The 16,001-nt window shown below is 39.8% G+C and overlaps 1 protein-coding gene across 1 annotated transcript in view; it reads left to right on the forward strand.

Moving 5' to 3' along the window:
* The window catches only part of LOC149300912 (general transcription factor II-I-like), a 48,848-nt gene that overhangs the window by 15,938 nt on the left and 16,909 nt on the right, over positions 1–16,001 (forward strand). The window contains exons 10-15 of the mRNA XM_089484478.1: positions 4,050–4,103; positions 12,494–12,592; positions 13,073–13,138; positions 13,636–13,819; positions 14,403–14,461; positions 15,840–15,911. Of these exons, the coding sequence (XP_089340604.1) occupies positions 4,050–4,103; positions 12,494–12,592; positions 13,073–13,138; positions 13,636–13,819; positions 14,403–14,461; positions 15,840–15,911 (534 nt within the window). The remainder of the gene's footprint in view (positions 1–4,049; positions 4,104–12,493; positions 12,593–13,072; positions 13,139–13,635; positions 13,820–14,402; positions 14,462–15,839; positions 15,912–16,001) is intronic.

Here is a 16,001-nt window from a genome sequence, read left to right on the forward strand (position 1 = left end):
CATTGTCTTTTTAACGTGAGTTAACTCGCGTCTGTATACTGAAATAGTTTGGAAGTCTCAGGCTTCGTAGCACATATTAGATGGATCTTTTAATTTACTGAAAGCACTGTATTTGTGCTATTTCTGTACAAACTGAGAGAGAGAGAGGACCAGGTGCTGGAGTCTATTTCTAGTCTTGAGCGCAGGCTTTCAAATCCTGACAAGCTCATTTTATATTTAAGTGCCTAGTGGATCTATATTTGAAAGTATACACATTGAAATAATGTGTCTGTGCACGTATCTTTACCTGGTTTTCTTTAATAAAACATTGAAAAATTGAGGGACGAAGTTAAGGACTGAATGTTTTTTTTTTTTTAAAGTAGCCCCCCAACATATGTTTTTAATCAAGGCATGCTTGTGAACATACTGTTGCAGAGGGATGTGTGTATATATAGTAAATATTACACGTTAACTCTCTACTAGAAGACTTCCAACAGAACACTGAAGCCAGAAAGGATGCAGCTGGATGTCTTCTGGATGTCTCTTCTGGAGAGGAATCAGAAGAGTGCACAGTGGATCCTCCAGTCAGCACTAATACAACTGATAAGTTTGATTTTATGTTAACAGAAGAAAACAGAAACACACTTAGGAAAACTATGTTTGACATTCAGAACCTTCAGACTTACTTTTCTACACACTTTAATGAAACAAGACCTATTTACGATATACCGCCAACAGTGCTGTGTAATTTGCTGTCGCGCTACTTTGTCAGTGTTAAAAAGAAAGATAACAGTGATTATGAGCCCGTTACACTTAGGTCAATTTTCCAGAGTGTTGAACGTTACCTGAAACAGATGAACTACTCATCGAGCTTGTCTACTGACGAAATATTTAAATCAACAAGAGATGCTTTAAAATTGAAACAGCGAGAACTGAAAACCAAAGGAAAAGGATGTAAACGAAATGCTTCCGATGAACTGACCGAGGAACTTATAAATCAGTTGTATCTGACTAAGCAGCTGGGGCCACATAATGCTTGTTCCCTTCAGAACACCATGTGGCTGAATAACTGCATTTATTTTGGTATAAGAGGCAATAATGAAATGAGGCAACTAAAATGGGGGGATATACTGCTGAGGGAGGATGAACACGGCAATGAGTACCTCCAGTACGACCGAGAGCAACACCTAAAGAGTCCTATAGGAGCCGGTCATTCCAAGGATAAACATAGGCCAAAAGCATTTGCTTGTCCTAAAAGTCCTGAACGTTGTCCTGTAATGAACTACAAGATATTTCTTCATCATAGGCCATCAAGAATGCTTGAGCCCAGTGCCCCTTTTTACCTGGCGATAAATTGGAATCCAAGCTTACAGCAGCATGATCCTCAGTGGTACAAGAACCAGCCACTAGGGATTCATTCTATTGAGACAATCTTAAAGACCATGATACAAAGAGCGGGCATCCACACAGAGCGTCGAATCACAAACTATAGCGCCACAAAACTCTTACTACAGAAACTGCAAGAACCAGATATAGCTGCAATGAGTAAACGCCATAAAGCTTTTGAACATGGTAAATCAAGTACTCCAAACCCAAGTGATGAATATTCTAGAACCAAAGAAGCGCACCAAATTGCTGTACGTTCTAGACATAACAATCAGAACCACGTAACGGGAATTTCACTTAATGCACCTCAGAAATGTGTTCCTCGAACACCTTCATTTTCTCAAGATATAGCTCTGAACAACCACGTACCACTACTCCACAAATCTCTTGGCAACCCTCCTGTAGCAGCAAACCTCTGTGTCAACGGTGACGAGGCCTCCACTTCAAGTGAGTAAAAATCAATTGAGAATGATGAAGGCTTTCAGTGATCAGGACTCTACCGAAATAACCCCTTTCTCTGATCTTCTTTTTTTTTTCTTTTAGGTTCTCCCACTTGTAATGAAAGGAAACGGAAGTTTATATCAGAAACAAACAAATAGAACTGCAAATAGAACTTTATGAAAAACAAAACCTAAAGCCAAACTTTGTGTTACGTACTACTTTTGAAGTGAATGCACAGCATCTACTCATTGAGCAAAAAGCAAGCACTGACACTTCATCGGAAATGCCAACCATAGTGTTTATTGGACCTTTGGTACCACAAGCAATTTTAACAGCTTACAAAGAAAGAAACTACTTTTACAACTTTAAAAAAAAATTTTTTTGTCTCCTATCCCCTTTAAAAGGACTTACTTTTTAGATACTGTTGTGTTATGGAGACATAAGTTACTTGAAAAAACCAACACCTGCTATGAACGTTGTGTTTTGCAGTTATTTATGGTATCCAGCTTTAGAGGAACTTGAGATATTTTATTTTGAATGCGTTATACACTCCAATTGTGACTTTGTTTCTGAGCTCGAAGGTTTGATTTTGGTCCTAGTTTTGCATTTGTTAGACACCTTCTAAGGTGTATTTCCTCAATTTCGTGTAAAAACCTCATGATCACACAGTCTCTGGCGCTCTGTGTGTCTGATGTATATTTAAAATCAGTACTTTTTGGCTAACGTTTTCCAGCAAATTCTAATATTACGCAGTGTGTACAGCCATACCCAGTATGTTAAATATCAACCCCCACTTATAATAAAATGCTGGTTTATATCTGTGTCTTTGTGCTTCTGCCTACAAAATGTACAAATCCAATAATAAAAAATCTGTAATGTGTAACTTTATATTATAAATTCTACACAGGAGGATAAGTAGATGAAGTATAATATACAGAAAGCAATGTTCTGGCATAGCCTCGCAGGTTGAGCGGTGTGCTCCATACTGCATGCTGTTGTAGGATTGGGTGTTCTACTTAGTTGTGCATCCAATTTTAGTAAAGAAACACAAGTATGAAATAGTAGAACATTATACATTGCATGAGCTAAATGTTATATTTTGTGAAATCAAATATTCTAGTAAAGCTTTTAACAGAAAATGTTGACCTGTTTGTGAAAGAAGAATCACCCATAGTTGTGTGCCCATTTGTAACCGGCTGCCAAGGTAGAATGGATGGGACTCTTGTAACAATTGGGCTTTTGAAGTATTGCAATGTGTAATTCTAGTTGAGATGTCTGTGCCGTACGTCTAAAGCACAATGTTCTAGTGCTAAATGTGGAGCAATTGGAACATTCTCCTAGTTTCCATGGTAGTTGCTCCTGACGAAGAACTTTGACCCCCATAATAGCACGTTGGGCCCCATCGTATGCGTTTGTTCTACTAGGTTCGGAGGGGTTAGTGTTGACTACCTTCACGTAAAATATTGAAATTCTCTGTATATCACCTTGCCTCTTAAGCAGTAAACTATCATTGAAGAAGTGTTGTCTACCAATATAGGTTGTATCTTTTTTTTTTTCCCTGTTAAAATATTTAGTTACTGTCCAAACATTTTACCAGTATTAATGTAAATACTTTCAGTATTAGTAGGGTAAAAATGTCACACCACGGAGGAGGTGTTCCACTGGAGCTTCTCCTGAAGAGGCCATTTCTTTTCTAGGTTTGATGAATGCATATGAAAGTACCTACAAAGTACTTAAAAACATATTCCTTGTTGAATATCTGCTATTAGATTGGCAATTTTAGTCATGATATTTGGTTTTGCATTAATGTATGTACCACTCTCAGAAACTACCCATGTGAGCACCTGCTGTGAGAACAGCTGAAATTGCCTGTTACCAATATCAATACCAACACCAAAAAATCCTTCTACATGCCTTTTTTAAAATATATACGTTTTATAATTTTAACTTTCTTTTGACAGAAGCGTAGTACAGCGTAACGCATAAGCCCTGCAATATATTTCCTGATTCCAGCTTGGACTATTTTATGTCCGTATTCTATTGATATTTCCTCCTAACCCAGAAAATGCTTCGTTTGGAATATTCTGTCACTGCAGAACCGTTTTCTCATTACATCGTAACATGTTACTTTTGTGTACTCATCTGCAATGCAAAAGTGGTATATGTCATAACAAAGCGGGGAAAATTGAGGTGAATTGAGGTATATATAGTATTTAAATTATGTTTTCTTTTATATTTTTAAGGGTATAGTTATGGTGAAGAGTCCAATGAAGCAGCTGATATGGATCAAACAGAAGGTTAGAGACCTATAAAATATACATGACTGTTGTGGCTATAACAACTAAATGTACACAGTACATGTTAAGCAGACATTTTATAAATGTCAATGCATTTCACATCTATTCATTAATCTGGACGTTTACCAGAGAAATGAACATTTCAACTCCTTGACGTCGCTAAACAGCGGACAACCTCGTTGAGCGTCTGGAAAAGTAGCATAACGCTTCTCACTGATATAATGACGCGTTATGCTAGGAAAGCTCAGTTATGAAAAGCTCATACTTGACGTACTGAATATTCTTATGACGGTTTCCGACCAGTATCAATTTTTTAAAGCAAAAGCTGATTCTGGCCCCATGATTATCAAATACCCTTTTCCTCAAATGTGTTTTATTGTGAAAACACAGCTCTCAGTAATTTGCCATCAATTTGATACAAAGTCATCATCATTCTCTGCCCACAAAAAAAACCCCCAACTTTCTTGTTAGGCATTTGATTGAAATGTGGTAGAGGAGAATCCTACTACTTATCACAGTGTACCAAATCTTGTTTGTAGACATGACTATACACTACAGCTTTGCACAGACATACTTCATACCAGAAGCAGTGTATTCCAGGAACAAAACTGTTTGTGAATGGAATAAAAAAACTTTTATATGCATGTTATAATGTAGCACAACACACGTATGGTAGCACAAAGTGTTTTTAATATATGTACCGTATTTGCTCGATTATAAGACGAGGTTTTTTTCAGAGCAAATGCTCTGAAAAATACCCCTCGTCTTCTAATCGGGGTCGTCTTCTAATCAGACCTCAAATAGAGGTCTGATTATGAGACTAAGATCCAGATCCCCTGCACCGCTGCAGGGGACCTGGATCCTCCTGTCCCCCCCCACACACACACTTACCGGTGCTTCCTGCTGTATTGCCGGGGCAGCGGGTTGATGTCTACGCGATCCGCGTAGACAACGTCCGCTGCAGCCGGAAGGAGGTGTGGCTAGCAGCGGGGGTTGTCTGCGTCCGTCGCGGATACCTTCCCCGACTGTCAAGAGATCAGAGTTCCCCCCACCGGTGCGGGGAACTCTGATCTCTGACAGCCGGGGAAGGTATCCGCGACGGACGCAGACAAACCCCCGCTGCCAACTCCACCTCCTTCTGGCTGCAGCGGAAGGAGACGTCAACCCGCTGCCCCGGCAATACAGCAGGAAATTAGAAAGCACCGGTAAGTGTGTGTGTGTGTGCGCGTGTGTGTGTTAAATGGGGACATAGGGCATTTCTGGAATGCCTTATACCCCTATATGCCACTCTGGCACTTAGGGGGTTAAAAGGCATATTATGGGGCAGAGTGGCATATAGGGAGGTATAAGGCATTTCAGGAGGCAGAGTGGCGTTAAGGGGGCATTTAATAGAGCACTCTGCCTCCTGAAATGCCTTATACCTCCCTATATGCCACTCTGCCCCATAATATGCCTTTTAACCCCCTAAATGCCAGAGTGGCATATAGGGGTATAAGGCATTTCTGGAGGCAGAGTGGCACATAGGGGGTCAAAAGGCATACCATGGGGCACAGTGGCATATAGGGGGTTACAAGGCATATCATGGGCCACTGTGCCATATTGGTGTGGCAAGCCTGGGGGCAGATGTGCGTAACTGGGGGACAGGTTGGAAAATACAAGGAAATAAAAACAAAAAAAATATTTTTCTCAATCATAGCTTTTATTTAAAAAAATAGTTTACATGAATTAGCATTTACTGGTAAAACTTTTTTCCTTTAGGGTCGTCTTATATTCAGGCTTTTTCTTTTTTTCCTAAGTTAATATTCAGATTTTGGGGGGTCGTCTTATAATCGAGCAAATACGGTAATTTTTGATATATGTTTACCTGTACTTTTAAAGAAATATTTAGTAGACATGTACAAATTTTTCGGTTTGTTTTCGTTCCCTGCCCAAAAAATCTGGGGGCCTTTTTTAATCCGGGAACGAAATGTGGTGCCCAAATTCACTCTCATTCACTCTTGCTCATTGTCTCTCATTCTCTATTTCTCATTCACTCACTCTGTCTGCAAGTTCCATACGTAGGCGCTGCAGTGACGACCTACCTGAGAGGACGTCACTGCATGCGCCACCATATTGAACTGAATATGGAGAATCAGGAGAGGGTGTCATTGCAAGTGCTGCCACTTTGGGCTGAAGTTGATGTGTTAGTCTGCGGACATGCAGGCGAAGTAAAAAAGATTAAGGATTAAAGATGGAAGGAAGAAGATGAAGATGCAGAAGTGGTTGGCTGAGAAGGAAGAGAAACATTTAGAGTGAAAGAGAGTGTGATTGAATATGGACCCTAGAATGCCTAACAAAAATTCTGAGCTTTTTGCTTAGTTATCATCCGGTTCGTGGGGGGGTTGGGCCTCGTTTTCAGGGCTTTGTGCGAAATCGCCGAATTTTCCAAAATTTAGTAAGTTTGCAATTTGTACGTATCCGAAAGTCTTATATTTTCCATGATTTAGAATATTGTTCTGTTTCCTACCACATTTTGTATATTCACATTATTTAATTTTAAACATTTAGTGGACACACAGGGCAAATGCCCAGTGGGCTGGGTCAAATTTTTAATTTGTGGCTCCCTGTTGGATATATGGCAAAAGTGCACAATTCTACTGTACGGCCGCGTGTACCTAGCTGCTGGCCTTTAAGTGCAGGGACGACTTTTGTTCCCAACACGTGACTTTATTAGTTGCTTATTATTATTTCTAAGTGTTCTGAGTTAGTCCTCACTAACTTGCCTCTCAATGTAAGTAGTAGGGCTGCAACTAACGATTATTTTAATAATCGATTAGTTGGCCGATTATTTTTTCGATTAATCGATTAATCGGATAAAAAAAAACAATATGCAAATTTTTTGTTTATTTAAAATAATTTAATGAACTGGATGTTAAAAAACAACTTAAAATTTACATTAACATTCTTATTTTGTTATGATGTAATAAAAAAACAATATTTTCAAAGTACAAAAACCCAAACACAATATTTATGAAACAAAATAACCCCAAACATTCTGAAAAGAGGTGGACTATTACTGTTCAAGAAACTTTGCACCCAGCACTTTGCACCCGGCACTTTGCACCCGGCACTTTGCACCCGGCCCTGGCACTTTGCACCCAGCACTTTGCACCCAGCCCTGGCACTTTGCACCCAGAACTTTGCACCCAGCACTTTGCACCCAGCCCTGGCACTTTGCACCCAGCACTTTGCACCCAGCCCTGGCACTTTGCACCCAGAACTTTGCACCCAGCCCTGGCACTTTGCACCCAGCCCTGGCACTTTGCACCCAGCCCTGGCACTTTGCACCCAGCCCTGGCACTTTGCACTGTGCCCCTGCACCCAGTCTCCAACTCTGCCCTGCACCCAGCCCTGCCCCCACATTCTGCCCTGCCCCCACACTCACACCCTGCACCCACTCTGCTCTGCACCCACACTCACACTCTGCCCTGCACCCAGTCTCCAACTCTGCCCTGCACCCCCACCCCCACTCTGCCCTGCACCCAGTCTCCTGCCCTGCCCTCACACCCTGCCCTGCATCCCCACCCTGCCCTGCACTCAGTCTCCTACCCTGGCCTGCCCCCCCCACCCCCACTCTGCCCTGCATCCCCTGAAACCCCACCCCCACCCCCGCAAATCGCTCTGTGCGAATGGAGCCACTCGCACAGAGCGAACCGCAACTAAAAGAAGGCGCGTGTAGCGGAAGCGGGGAACGCTCGCGGAGGTAAGTAAAAGGAGCCGAGTGCTCCAACAACGAATTGATCACTCGATTAATCGATAACGGAAATCGTCGACAACGATTTCCGTTATCGATTATTATCGATTTTATCGATTCGTTGTTTCAGCCCTAGTAAGTAGCATAAAGAAATTAGTCATAAGGCTACTACCTAGCATATATGTCCACGTGCCACCAGAAAACTTATACACCTCTTTTAAGAACAAGGATCAGTTGGATCATTATCTCGCTCTGGTAACTAGCTGCAGTAGTAATGCTCCTGGTACTATTATTTGAAACTAAGTTTTTTTTGTTTGTTTTTTCTTATGCCCAACCACCACCATCTTTGTTCTGAAGCTTGGTTTGTCTGTCACAAAGTAGCGTAATGGATTCTTGAAATGCCTTTTCCATATACGAAGTTCACCCCCACATTGGCTTAGTTTATTGAGTGGAAGTAAGGCGTGATGTCTACATTGAGAGGCATGTCCCTTTCTAATGAAAATGTTTCCTTACATGAGGAGGAAGAGGAGGCATTGTTCAACTGTGCTGACTTTGGATACTTAGGGTGCTGAAAAGAAAAGGGGGAAAAAAATAAAAATTATATAATAATATATATATATATATATATATATATATATATATATATATATATATATATATATATATATAACCCCTTAATGACAATTGCCGGTTCTGGCACGGCACGGAAAAACAAGTCGATTATGACAAATGACGTTGCAGAACCGGCACGCCTTTAAACGGGTGCAGAAAGCGATCTACGTTCGCTTTCTGCACCCAAACGGCGTTGCTGTAATGCCTCGACCTCGAGGCATTCAGCAACGCCACGATCGGCACCAGGGGCCATGGCTGGCCACTCCCCGGGGCGTCAACAACCGCCATACATTGTGGACGCCCTTTTTAAAAGCGTTTAGGAGGCGATCAACGATCACCTCCTAAACTTAAATGGTGTCGCTGGAATGCCTCGATCAGGAGGCATCCAGCGACACCAAACACTTACCTTTGGAGAGCGGTCACAGCCGCAGCTGCCGGTGATCTTCGCCATCTGCAAGATGGCGGCGGCCCTGGAAAAAAAACAATAAAGGTGAAAAAGTTCGCTAGACGGTCTCCTGACCCTCTAGAGAACTCTGGCTCCACTTGCAGGTTGAATACAGGTACTGCATTCAACCATGCAAGTCAATGGAGCCCAGCTTTCTAATCACAGTGTGATTAGTAAAAATAAATAAAAAAATAAAATTTATTATAATTAGAAAAAAATAGTAAAAAAAACAGTAAAATGTAAAAATAATTTCCCACTGATGTCACTATCAGGGGAACCTTCAAGTTGGAAAAAAAATGTAATTATTTTTTTTAAAAAAGGAAAAAAAAATAAAATATATATTTTTGTGAGCAAGTCCTAAAATTAGCACATTAGCTTAAAACAATTCTCGCATGGAAAGAGTTAAAATACTGGCATATTAAATGCCCGTGGGGTGTCTACTTTTAAAAAATGTATGATTTGATGGGGTAAATTGAATTGGCTGGGTTCAACAATGTCCCAAATAACACGGGGGGAAGGATGGCCACACATCTAATTTCCAATTAGAAAAATGCACACGTACCAAATGTGGCCTTTTAGTTCCCCCCAAAAATGACAAACCCATGCATGTGGGGTATCGCTGCGCTCAGGAGATGTTGCTGAACACATATTGGGGTGTCATGTGACAGCGGCATAAACCAGGAGCTGTAAATTCATACATAAAGTAGGTGTATGGGGGAAAAATACACACAAAAAAATACTACTGCAAACTTTGAAAAAATTCTGGTGGTAAAATGTGTGCATGCAAAGAGTTAAAATACCAGCATTTAAAATACCCTGGGGTGTCTAGTTTTCAAAAATATATGGCTTTATTGGCCACACTGAAATGGCCCGGCTCAAAGATGTACCAAATAGGGCATGGGCAGTGGATCCCCAAATGCCAAAGTTCAACATTGAAAAATGTGCATGTCCCAAATGTGGCCCTTTTGCCCCCAAACAGCCAGGCAAAATCATTCATGTGAGGTATCGCTGTACTCAGGAGATGTTGCTGAACACATATTGGGGTGTTTTGTGATAGTGACATATACCAGAACCTTTTAATTCATACCTTAAGTAAAATGTGTGTGGAAAAACAAATGCAAAAAAATGACTACCACAAAGTTTGACAAAGGCTGGTGGTAGATATGGTGCATGGAAAGAGTTAAAATACTAGCATTTGAAATACCCTGGGGTGTCTAGTTTTCAAAAATATATGGCTTTATTGGGCACACTGAAATGGCCCGGCTCAAAGATGTACCAAATAGGGCATGGGCAGTGGATCCCCAAATGCCAAAGTTCAACATTGAAAAATGCGCATGTCCCAAATGTGGCCCTTTTGCCCCCAAACAGCCAGGCAAAATCATTCACGTGAGGTATCGCTGTACTCAGGAGATGTTGCTAAACACATATTGGGGTGTTTTATGATAGTGACATATACCAGAACCTGTTTATTCATACCTAAAGTAAAATGTGTGTGAAAAAACAAATGCAAAAAAAATTACTACCATAAAGTTTGACAAAGGCTGATGGTAGAATTAGTGCTTGAAAAGGGTTAAAATACTTGCATTTGGAATACCCTTGGCTGTCTAGTTTTCAAAAATATATGACTTGATGGGGTAAATTGCATTGGCCGGCTTCAAAGATACCCGAAATGGCACATGAGGGGAAGAATTACCAGATTTGGAAAAAATGGCTTTGAAATAGCAAAACGCTACCTGTACTTTTTGCCCCATAATGTGTAGAAAAAAGCAAAAAAACATAAAAACATTGGGTATTTCTAAACTCAGGACAAATGGTAGAATCTATTTAGCAGGTTTTTTCATTACCTTTTATAGATGAGTAAAAGATTTTTCAACTAAAAGTTAGAAACAGTCATTTTTTTCTAAATTTTTCACCATATTTTATACTTTTTTTAATAGTAAATAATATGATACAATCAAAACAATGTCATCTAAAGAAAGCCCTTCTTGTCCTGAAAAAAACAATATCTAATGTGTGTGGGTTCAGTAAACGGGAAAGAAGAAAATTACAGCTAAACACGAGCAGCGCAGAAATGTTAAAACGGCCATTGTCACGAAGGGTACAAAAAGTAAAATCAGCCTTTGTCACGAAGGGGATAATTCATTTTTTTTTCTCTCCAAACTTAGCATGCTGGGACCCTAACTTAAATTGTGGTCACAGATCACAAAAACCACCCCATTCAACTATACATTACTAAAAAGAAGACAACCCAGGATATCTGACTAGAAACATTGTGACACTTTTCATGCAGCCATTTTACCACCGTTGTTTGTGGTAACTCTTCATCTCCCAGAGTTATTGAGTAGCATTTTAAGGCGACATTACTTTTACATTTCTTTTGGGAATATGGGTTGAGGATTTTTTTTTAAGCTTATATACATAATTTATGCTGCGGTATACACACACACTCACACTGCCCGATCGTGCATTGTGCAATCAGTCATTGAGGTATTGTGGCAGGTCCAGGGACCCTGTGAGTCCTTACTGCATTAAAGGGATTTCCCCAGCAAGGTCAGCAATTACGTCACCAGAAGGAAATGCCCGAGCCAAGATTCAGGCATTTAAATCTCCGTTGAACGTAACGGTGCTCTGTTTGAACAGCTCTGATCTCTTCCCCTACCCAGTCCATTAACTGTTTTAAAAGTCTCTAATTTATAGGGAAAGTGGAATCTTTTTGTCTGGCAATAAAAAGATTCTTACAATCCCTTTTTATGTATGCAGAGTTCTTTTACAGTTATACAAATAGCTTTCGGTTAGGACCGGTTAGAGGCCATGTTTCTCTTTGGCTGAATACCTAGAATTTCAGCACCCCTAGATATTATGAAAGAGTTGAGCTATATCACGGATATCAAGAGTGTGGCATCAGGGTTTCAGTATGAGGTATGTGTTATATTATTGTATGGGCTTCTTTTTTTTCTTTATGCTTCAAAGACTCAACTCATCACGCAGCCTCTGAAACAAGTGAGGATCCTGAAGTTGAGGTCACTATAGAAGGTTAGTTTATAAAGACCTTTTATAATGAGAGTACTCGTGGCCTGCAACTAAAACTGTATTATCAGCAGTTCTGACGAATGCAGTATGGACGTGATGTGTGTGCATCAATATACACGCACGCTGAAAATGCATGGCGACCGTAAATACGCCGAAAAAAGAGCCAGTATGTATGATCTACACCTTCACTTCAAAGGGTAGATGACCACCGTGCTGCATGAGAAGCCAGACAATTCAGGACGAATATATCCGGAATAAGCGCATGCGGCTTGTGTTTCAGGCATGGTTCTGAAGAAATGCGTCTTTGTAACATCAACTGCATGTCCTAGAGCTTAATCTACTACACGGTTAGGCTACTGGTGAATGCATTCACAAAAAAATATTGGAACTCACAAAAAACATTGTTTCCATTAAAATGTTAAGTTGGTGAAAAAGTACTCAAATGATGACACTTTTACATTTTCCTGAAAAGCACCTAAAAGGAAAAAAGAATTGGCCATGAAATCATCTTTATCTTTGAGACCTCCTTCTAAAAAGCTAAAGAAAACATTTTTTTTGTTTGTTTCTAAGATGATGACTACTTACCACCTCACAAGAAGCAAAAGGGTGCAGAAACTCTACATGATCAGTCGACACAATGCAGAAGAAAAACACGAGAATTTAACTTTGGTAAGTAGAGCCAATGAGTAAGTGTTATTGGTTGTCCGTATTAGCCATATTGAAATTTCCTTGTTATACGTTGTTTCTGGCTAATATTACTACCGAAACTGCTAATCGTAAAGAACATCTGGTATCTCGAGGTCTAAATTCCAAACCTTCAGTTTATTTGTACAACTACATAACCTTATATATTATAATATGTACTGAAACTGTATAGAGACAATAACTTTTTGTCAAATAGACGTAACCTTCTGATTGCTGTGGTTGCTGTGCCTATTATGATGAATGTATTAATGTATGTAGCACCTTCATATTGAGCAGCCCTGTACAATGTTTCTGCATTTTAGAAGAATGTAAGTATTATGTGTCGTCGTGCAGCACGGATAAGGCTATGTATTTGCACAACACCATTGTAAGTTTGTAGTTGTATCTTGCCTACGGTCCCGAAAATCACCTATGTTTTATTTATTTATTTATTTTTTCTTCCAGAAAAGTGGAATGCAAGAATCACAGACTTGAGGAAACAGGTGGAAGAGTTATTTGAGAGAAAATACGGTACGTAGTAAGAGACCCATTCTATAATGTGAGAAACCACCTGCTCCATAATGAGTACCATCATAAGGGACAGGTTTCTGAGCAACAGGTTATATACACCATAAAATCTTGGGTTTACCTGAAAAAGGAGTTGCGTATCATACCCAAGTACTTAATACTGAATAACTATTTCCTTTTAAGTCATGGCCCCCATTTGGGCTTCTGCTCCCTCACAGTCCTCACAAGCTGCCTACATCTGAGTGCCAAGAAATCATGTCGTATCCCATGCTGGGACTGAGAGAATGCCGATGGAGACGGCTTTGCTGACAGCACTTTTCACTTTTCTTTTAATGTTCTAGCATTTAAGACTGTTGTGTAGTTTTGTTGACGTGTATACGAGGGATCTTGCGTTCATGGTTGGGTTGTGTAAAATGTTCTTATTGTTTCTGTTAAATGTGTTTTAGCCTTTAACATTTAATCAAAGCAATTTCTTTTTGTATGTTTTTTTTTCTTTGCAGCACAAACCATAAATGTGAATGGTCCCGTATCAATTCCATATCACCTCTTCCAGTCGAATACAGAGGATCTGTATGTGGAAGGACTTCCCGAAGGAATTCCATTTAGAAAACCTTCAACTTATGGAATTCCACGCCTCGAAAGGATACTGCTTGCACGAGAACGGATACGCTTTGTGATTAAAAAGTATGTTTGCCGTTTCCTTTGTTAAACCATAAGTGTACACTGAGACAGATTAGTAAATCAGAGTGGTCTTGTCTGAGCTTCAAAGCTTAGAGTTTAATAAAAAATAAAAAAAATAAAAAAAGGAATCGTTATGAGGTCTGGCAATCCAAAATCATCTAATTGTGTGACTTTCTATAGAGCTAACTTATGGTAAGCTATTCCTTCTTTGACCATTAACATAATGGGGTTTATTCACTAAAGGATGAATAAACCCCAACAACCAAGCACGTTTTTAAAGAAATCGGAAAATCTTAGGCTATGACTATGTGGCTTGGAGTAGTTCTAAGTTAAATGAAATCCTTATATCTTTATATTTACCTGTATATTTTTTTTCTTCATCCTAGAAGCCCTATTTCCATACATCACTGTTATGGATAACTAGTATGGATAACAAATTTTACTGATTGAAAAGTAGTTTGGTTGCAAGATCAGGAGTCTTAAACAAATGAGTACCTCTTAGCTTAGATGGGGGAAAATATACATAGCAGCAGCCCGTTATAGCTATATGAAAATGTGATGTTGACTGTTCTTATTTTCCCTCTAGGCCTGATCTTTTAAATTCTGCGACAGAACCATTTTTCATTGAAAAGACAGCCTCAGGAGGTATTTTATTATTTAAATATGTTGGTATTAAATTATCTAAGAGGTCCTGAAGGCTGAAAAGCATTGTGAGCGCTATAATTTGTTATGGCGCACAAGGCAATCTATATCTGTGTTGCACAATAGTATACATCAGGGGTGTCCAAGTTTTTTCTGCAGTGGGCCACTTCATCAGAATTGTATATGTGCGAGGGCCGCACTCATTTTTCACTGAGAGAAAATATGGCCTTTAATAAGATATGCAGATTAAAATAAAGTAAATGACACAAAACCTTTACTTTTCCTCTCACTGATTTCTGGGCCTAGAAAGTTTTGTGACTACAAATTCAGGATTCTGGATAAGTAAAAAAAAATAAAAAAAAAAATAGGGATGCACTAAAATGAAAATTCTGGAATCTAGGCATGATGGGACTGTGATTGCTGTTAGCTGTTAGCAATCACACTCCTATCATCCCAAGTCAGCCAGTACATGCTGGTACAGGGTGTCTGTAAGTGCAGACGCCATACTGCTGGCAGCATCAATACACAAGGGGGCAACTAGCCAGGTTTCAGCATGTACTGGCTGACTTGGCATGATAGGAGTGTGATTGCTAACAGCAATCACAGTCCCATCATGCCTAGATTCCAGAATTTTCATTTTAGTGCATCCCTATTTTTTTTTTATTTTTTTTTTACTTATCCAGAATCCTGAATTTGTAGTCACAAAACTTTCTAGGTTCCAGCACTTACACATCCATGCTATCACACACACAAATCCATTCATTCACAGATTCATTCCCTCAATCAGACATACTCATTCACACAACCTCCCCCCCCACCTTACCTTCACTACAGCTCTCGATGCCGCTCACAGACTTCAGCAGGGGGCGCGGCCTCCCTCGTTCTCCCCACAGAGGAGGCAGGACTGGAGCAGAGAATAGAACCTCCCACAAGTAAGCAGCAGGGCTCTTGTGATCCCGGCTGCCGATCTCACGCGGGCCGCACCTCGAGGTTCCGCGGGCACGGTACACCCCATCATGTTACACAATTCCTGCACCTTGAGAACATTACCAGTTAGATAGTGGAAGGTTGGCAGAGGTTGGTAAGAGTTATAAAGTCCATTGGAAGGGAACTTCTACAACATCCTATAACCAATATAACGCAGATCCACAATACAGAGTGTCAACTTGGGAAAACTCCAGTCAATATCCCCGTTGCACCTTTCAAGTCTCGGTCATAAAGCCGGGATCCGTTGAAGAATGTTTCCTTTTTAACAAATTCATGTAAAAAATTGTTAAATCTGCATGTATATTCTAATTTTTGTAACACCAATATGTTTATAAGCAATTGAAATATGACTAATTACTAATTAAATATATTTTTTTTTAATTGACCTTGTTAGTGAAAGAGGAATGGTATGCAAGAATCACAAAATTAAGAAAAACTGTTGATCATCTATTTTGTAAAAAGCTGGGTAAGTGTTCTGTCAAGTTTTGTAATTATTTTTTTTATTATTTTTTATATTTCTCCCCACACTTTTCAGATAAGCATATACTATTTGGCG

This window comes from Sceloporus occidentalis, unplaced genomic scaffold (assembly GCF_023333645.1).
Source record: "Sceloporus occidentalis isolate IW3139 unplaced genomic scaffold, rSceOcc1.0.p SCAF_22, whole genome shotgun sequence".
Lineage (NCBI taxonomy): Eukaryota > Metazoa > Chordata > Lepidosauria > Squamata > Phrynosomatidae > Sceloporus > Sceloporus occidentalis.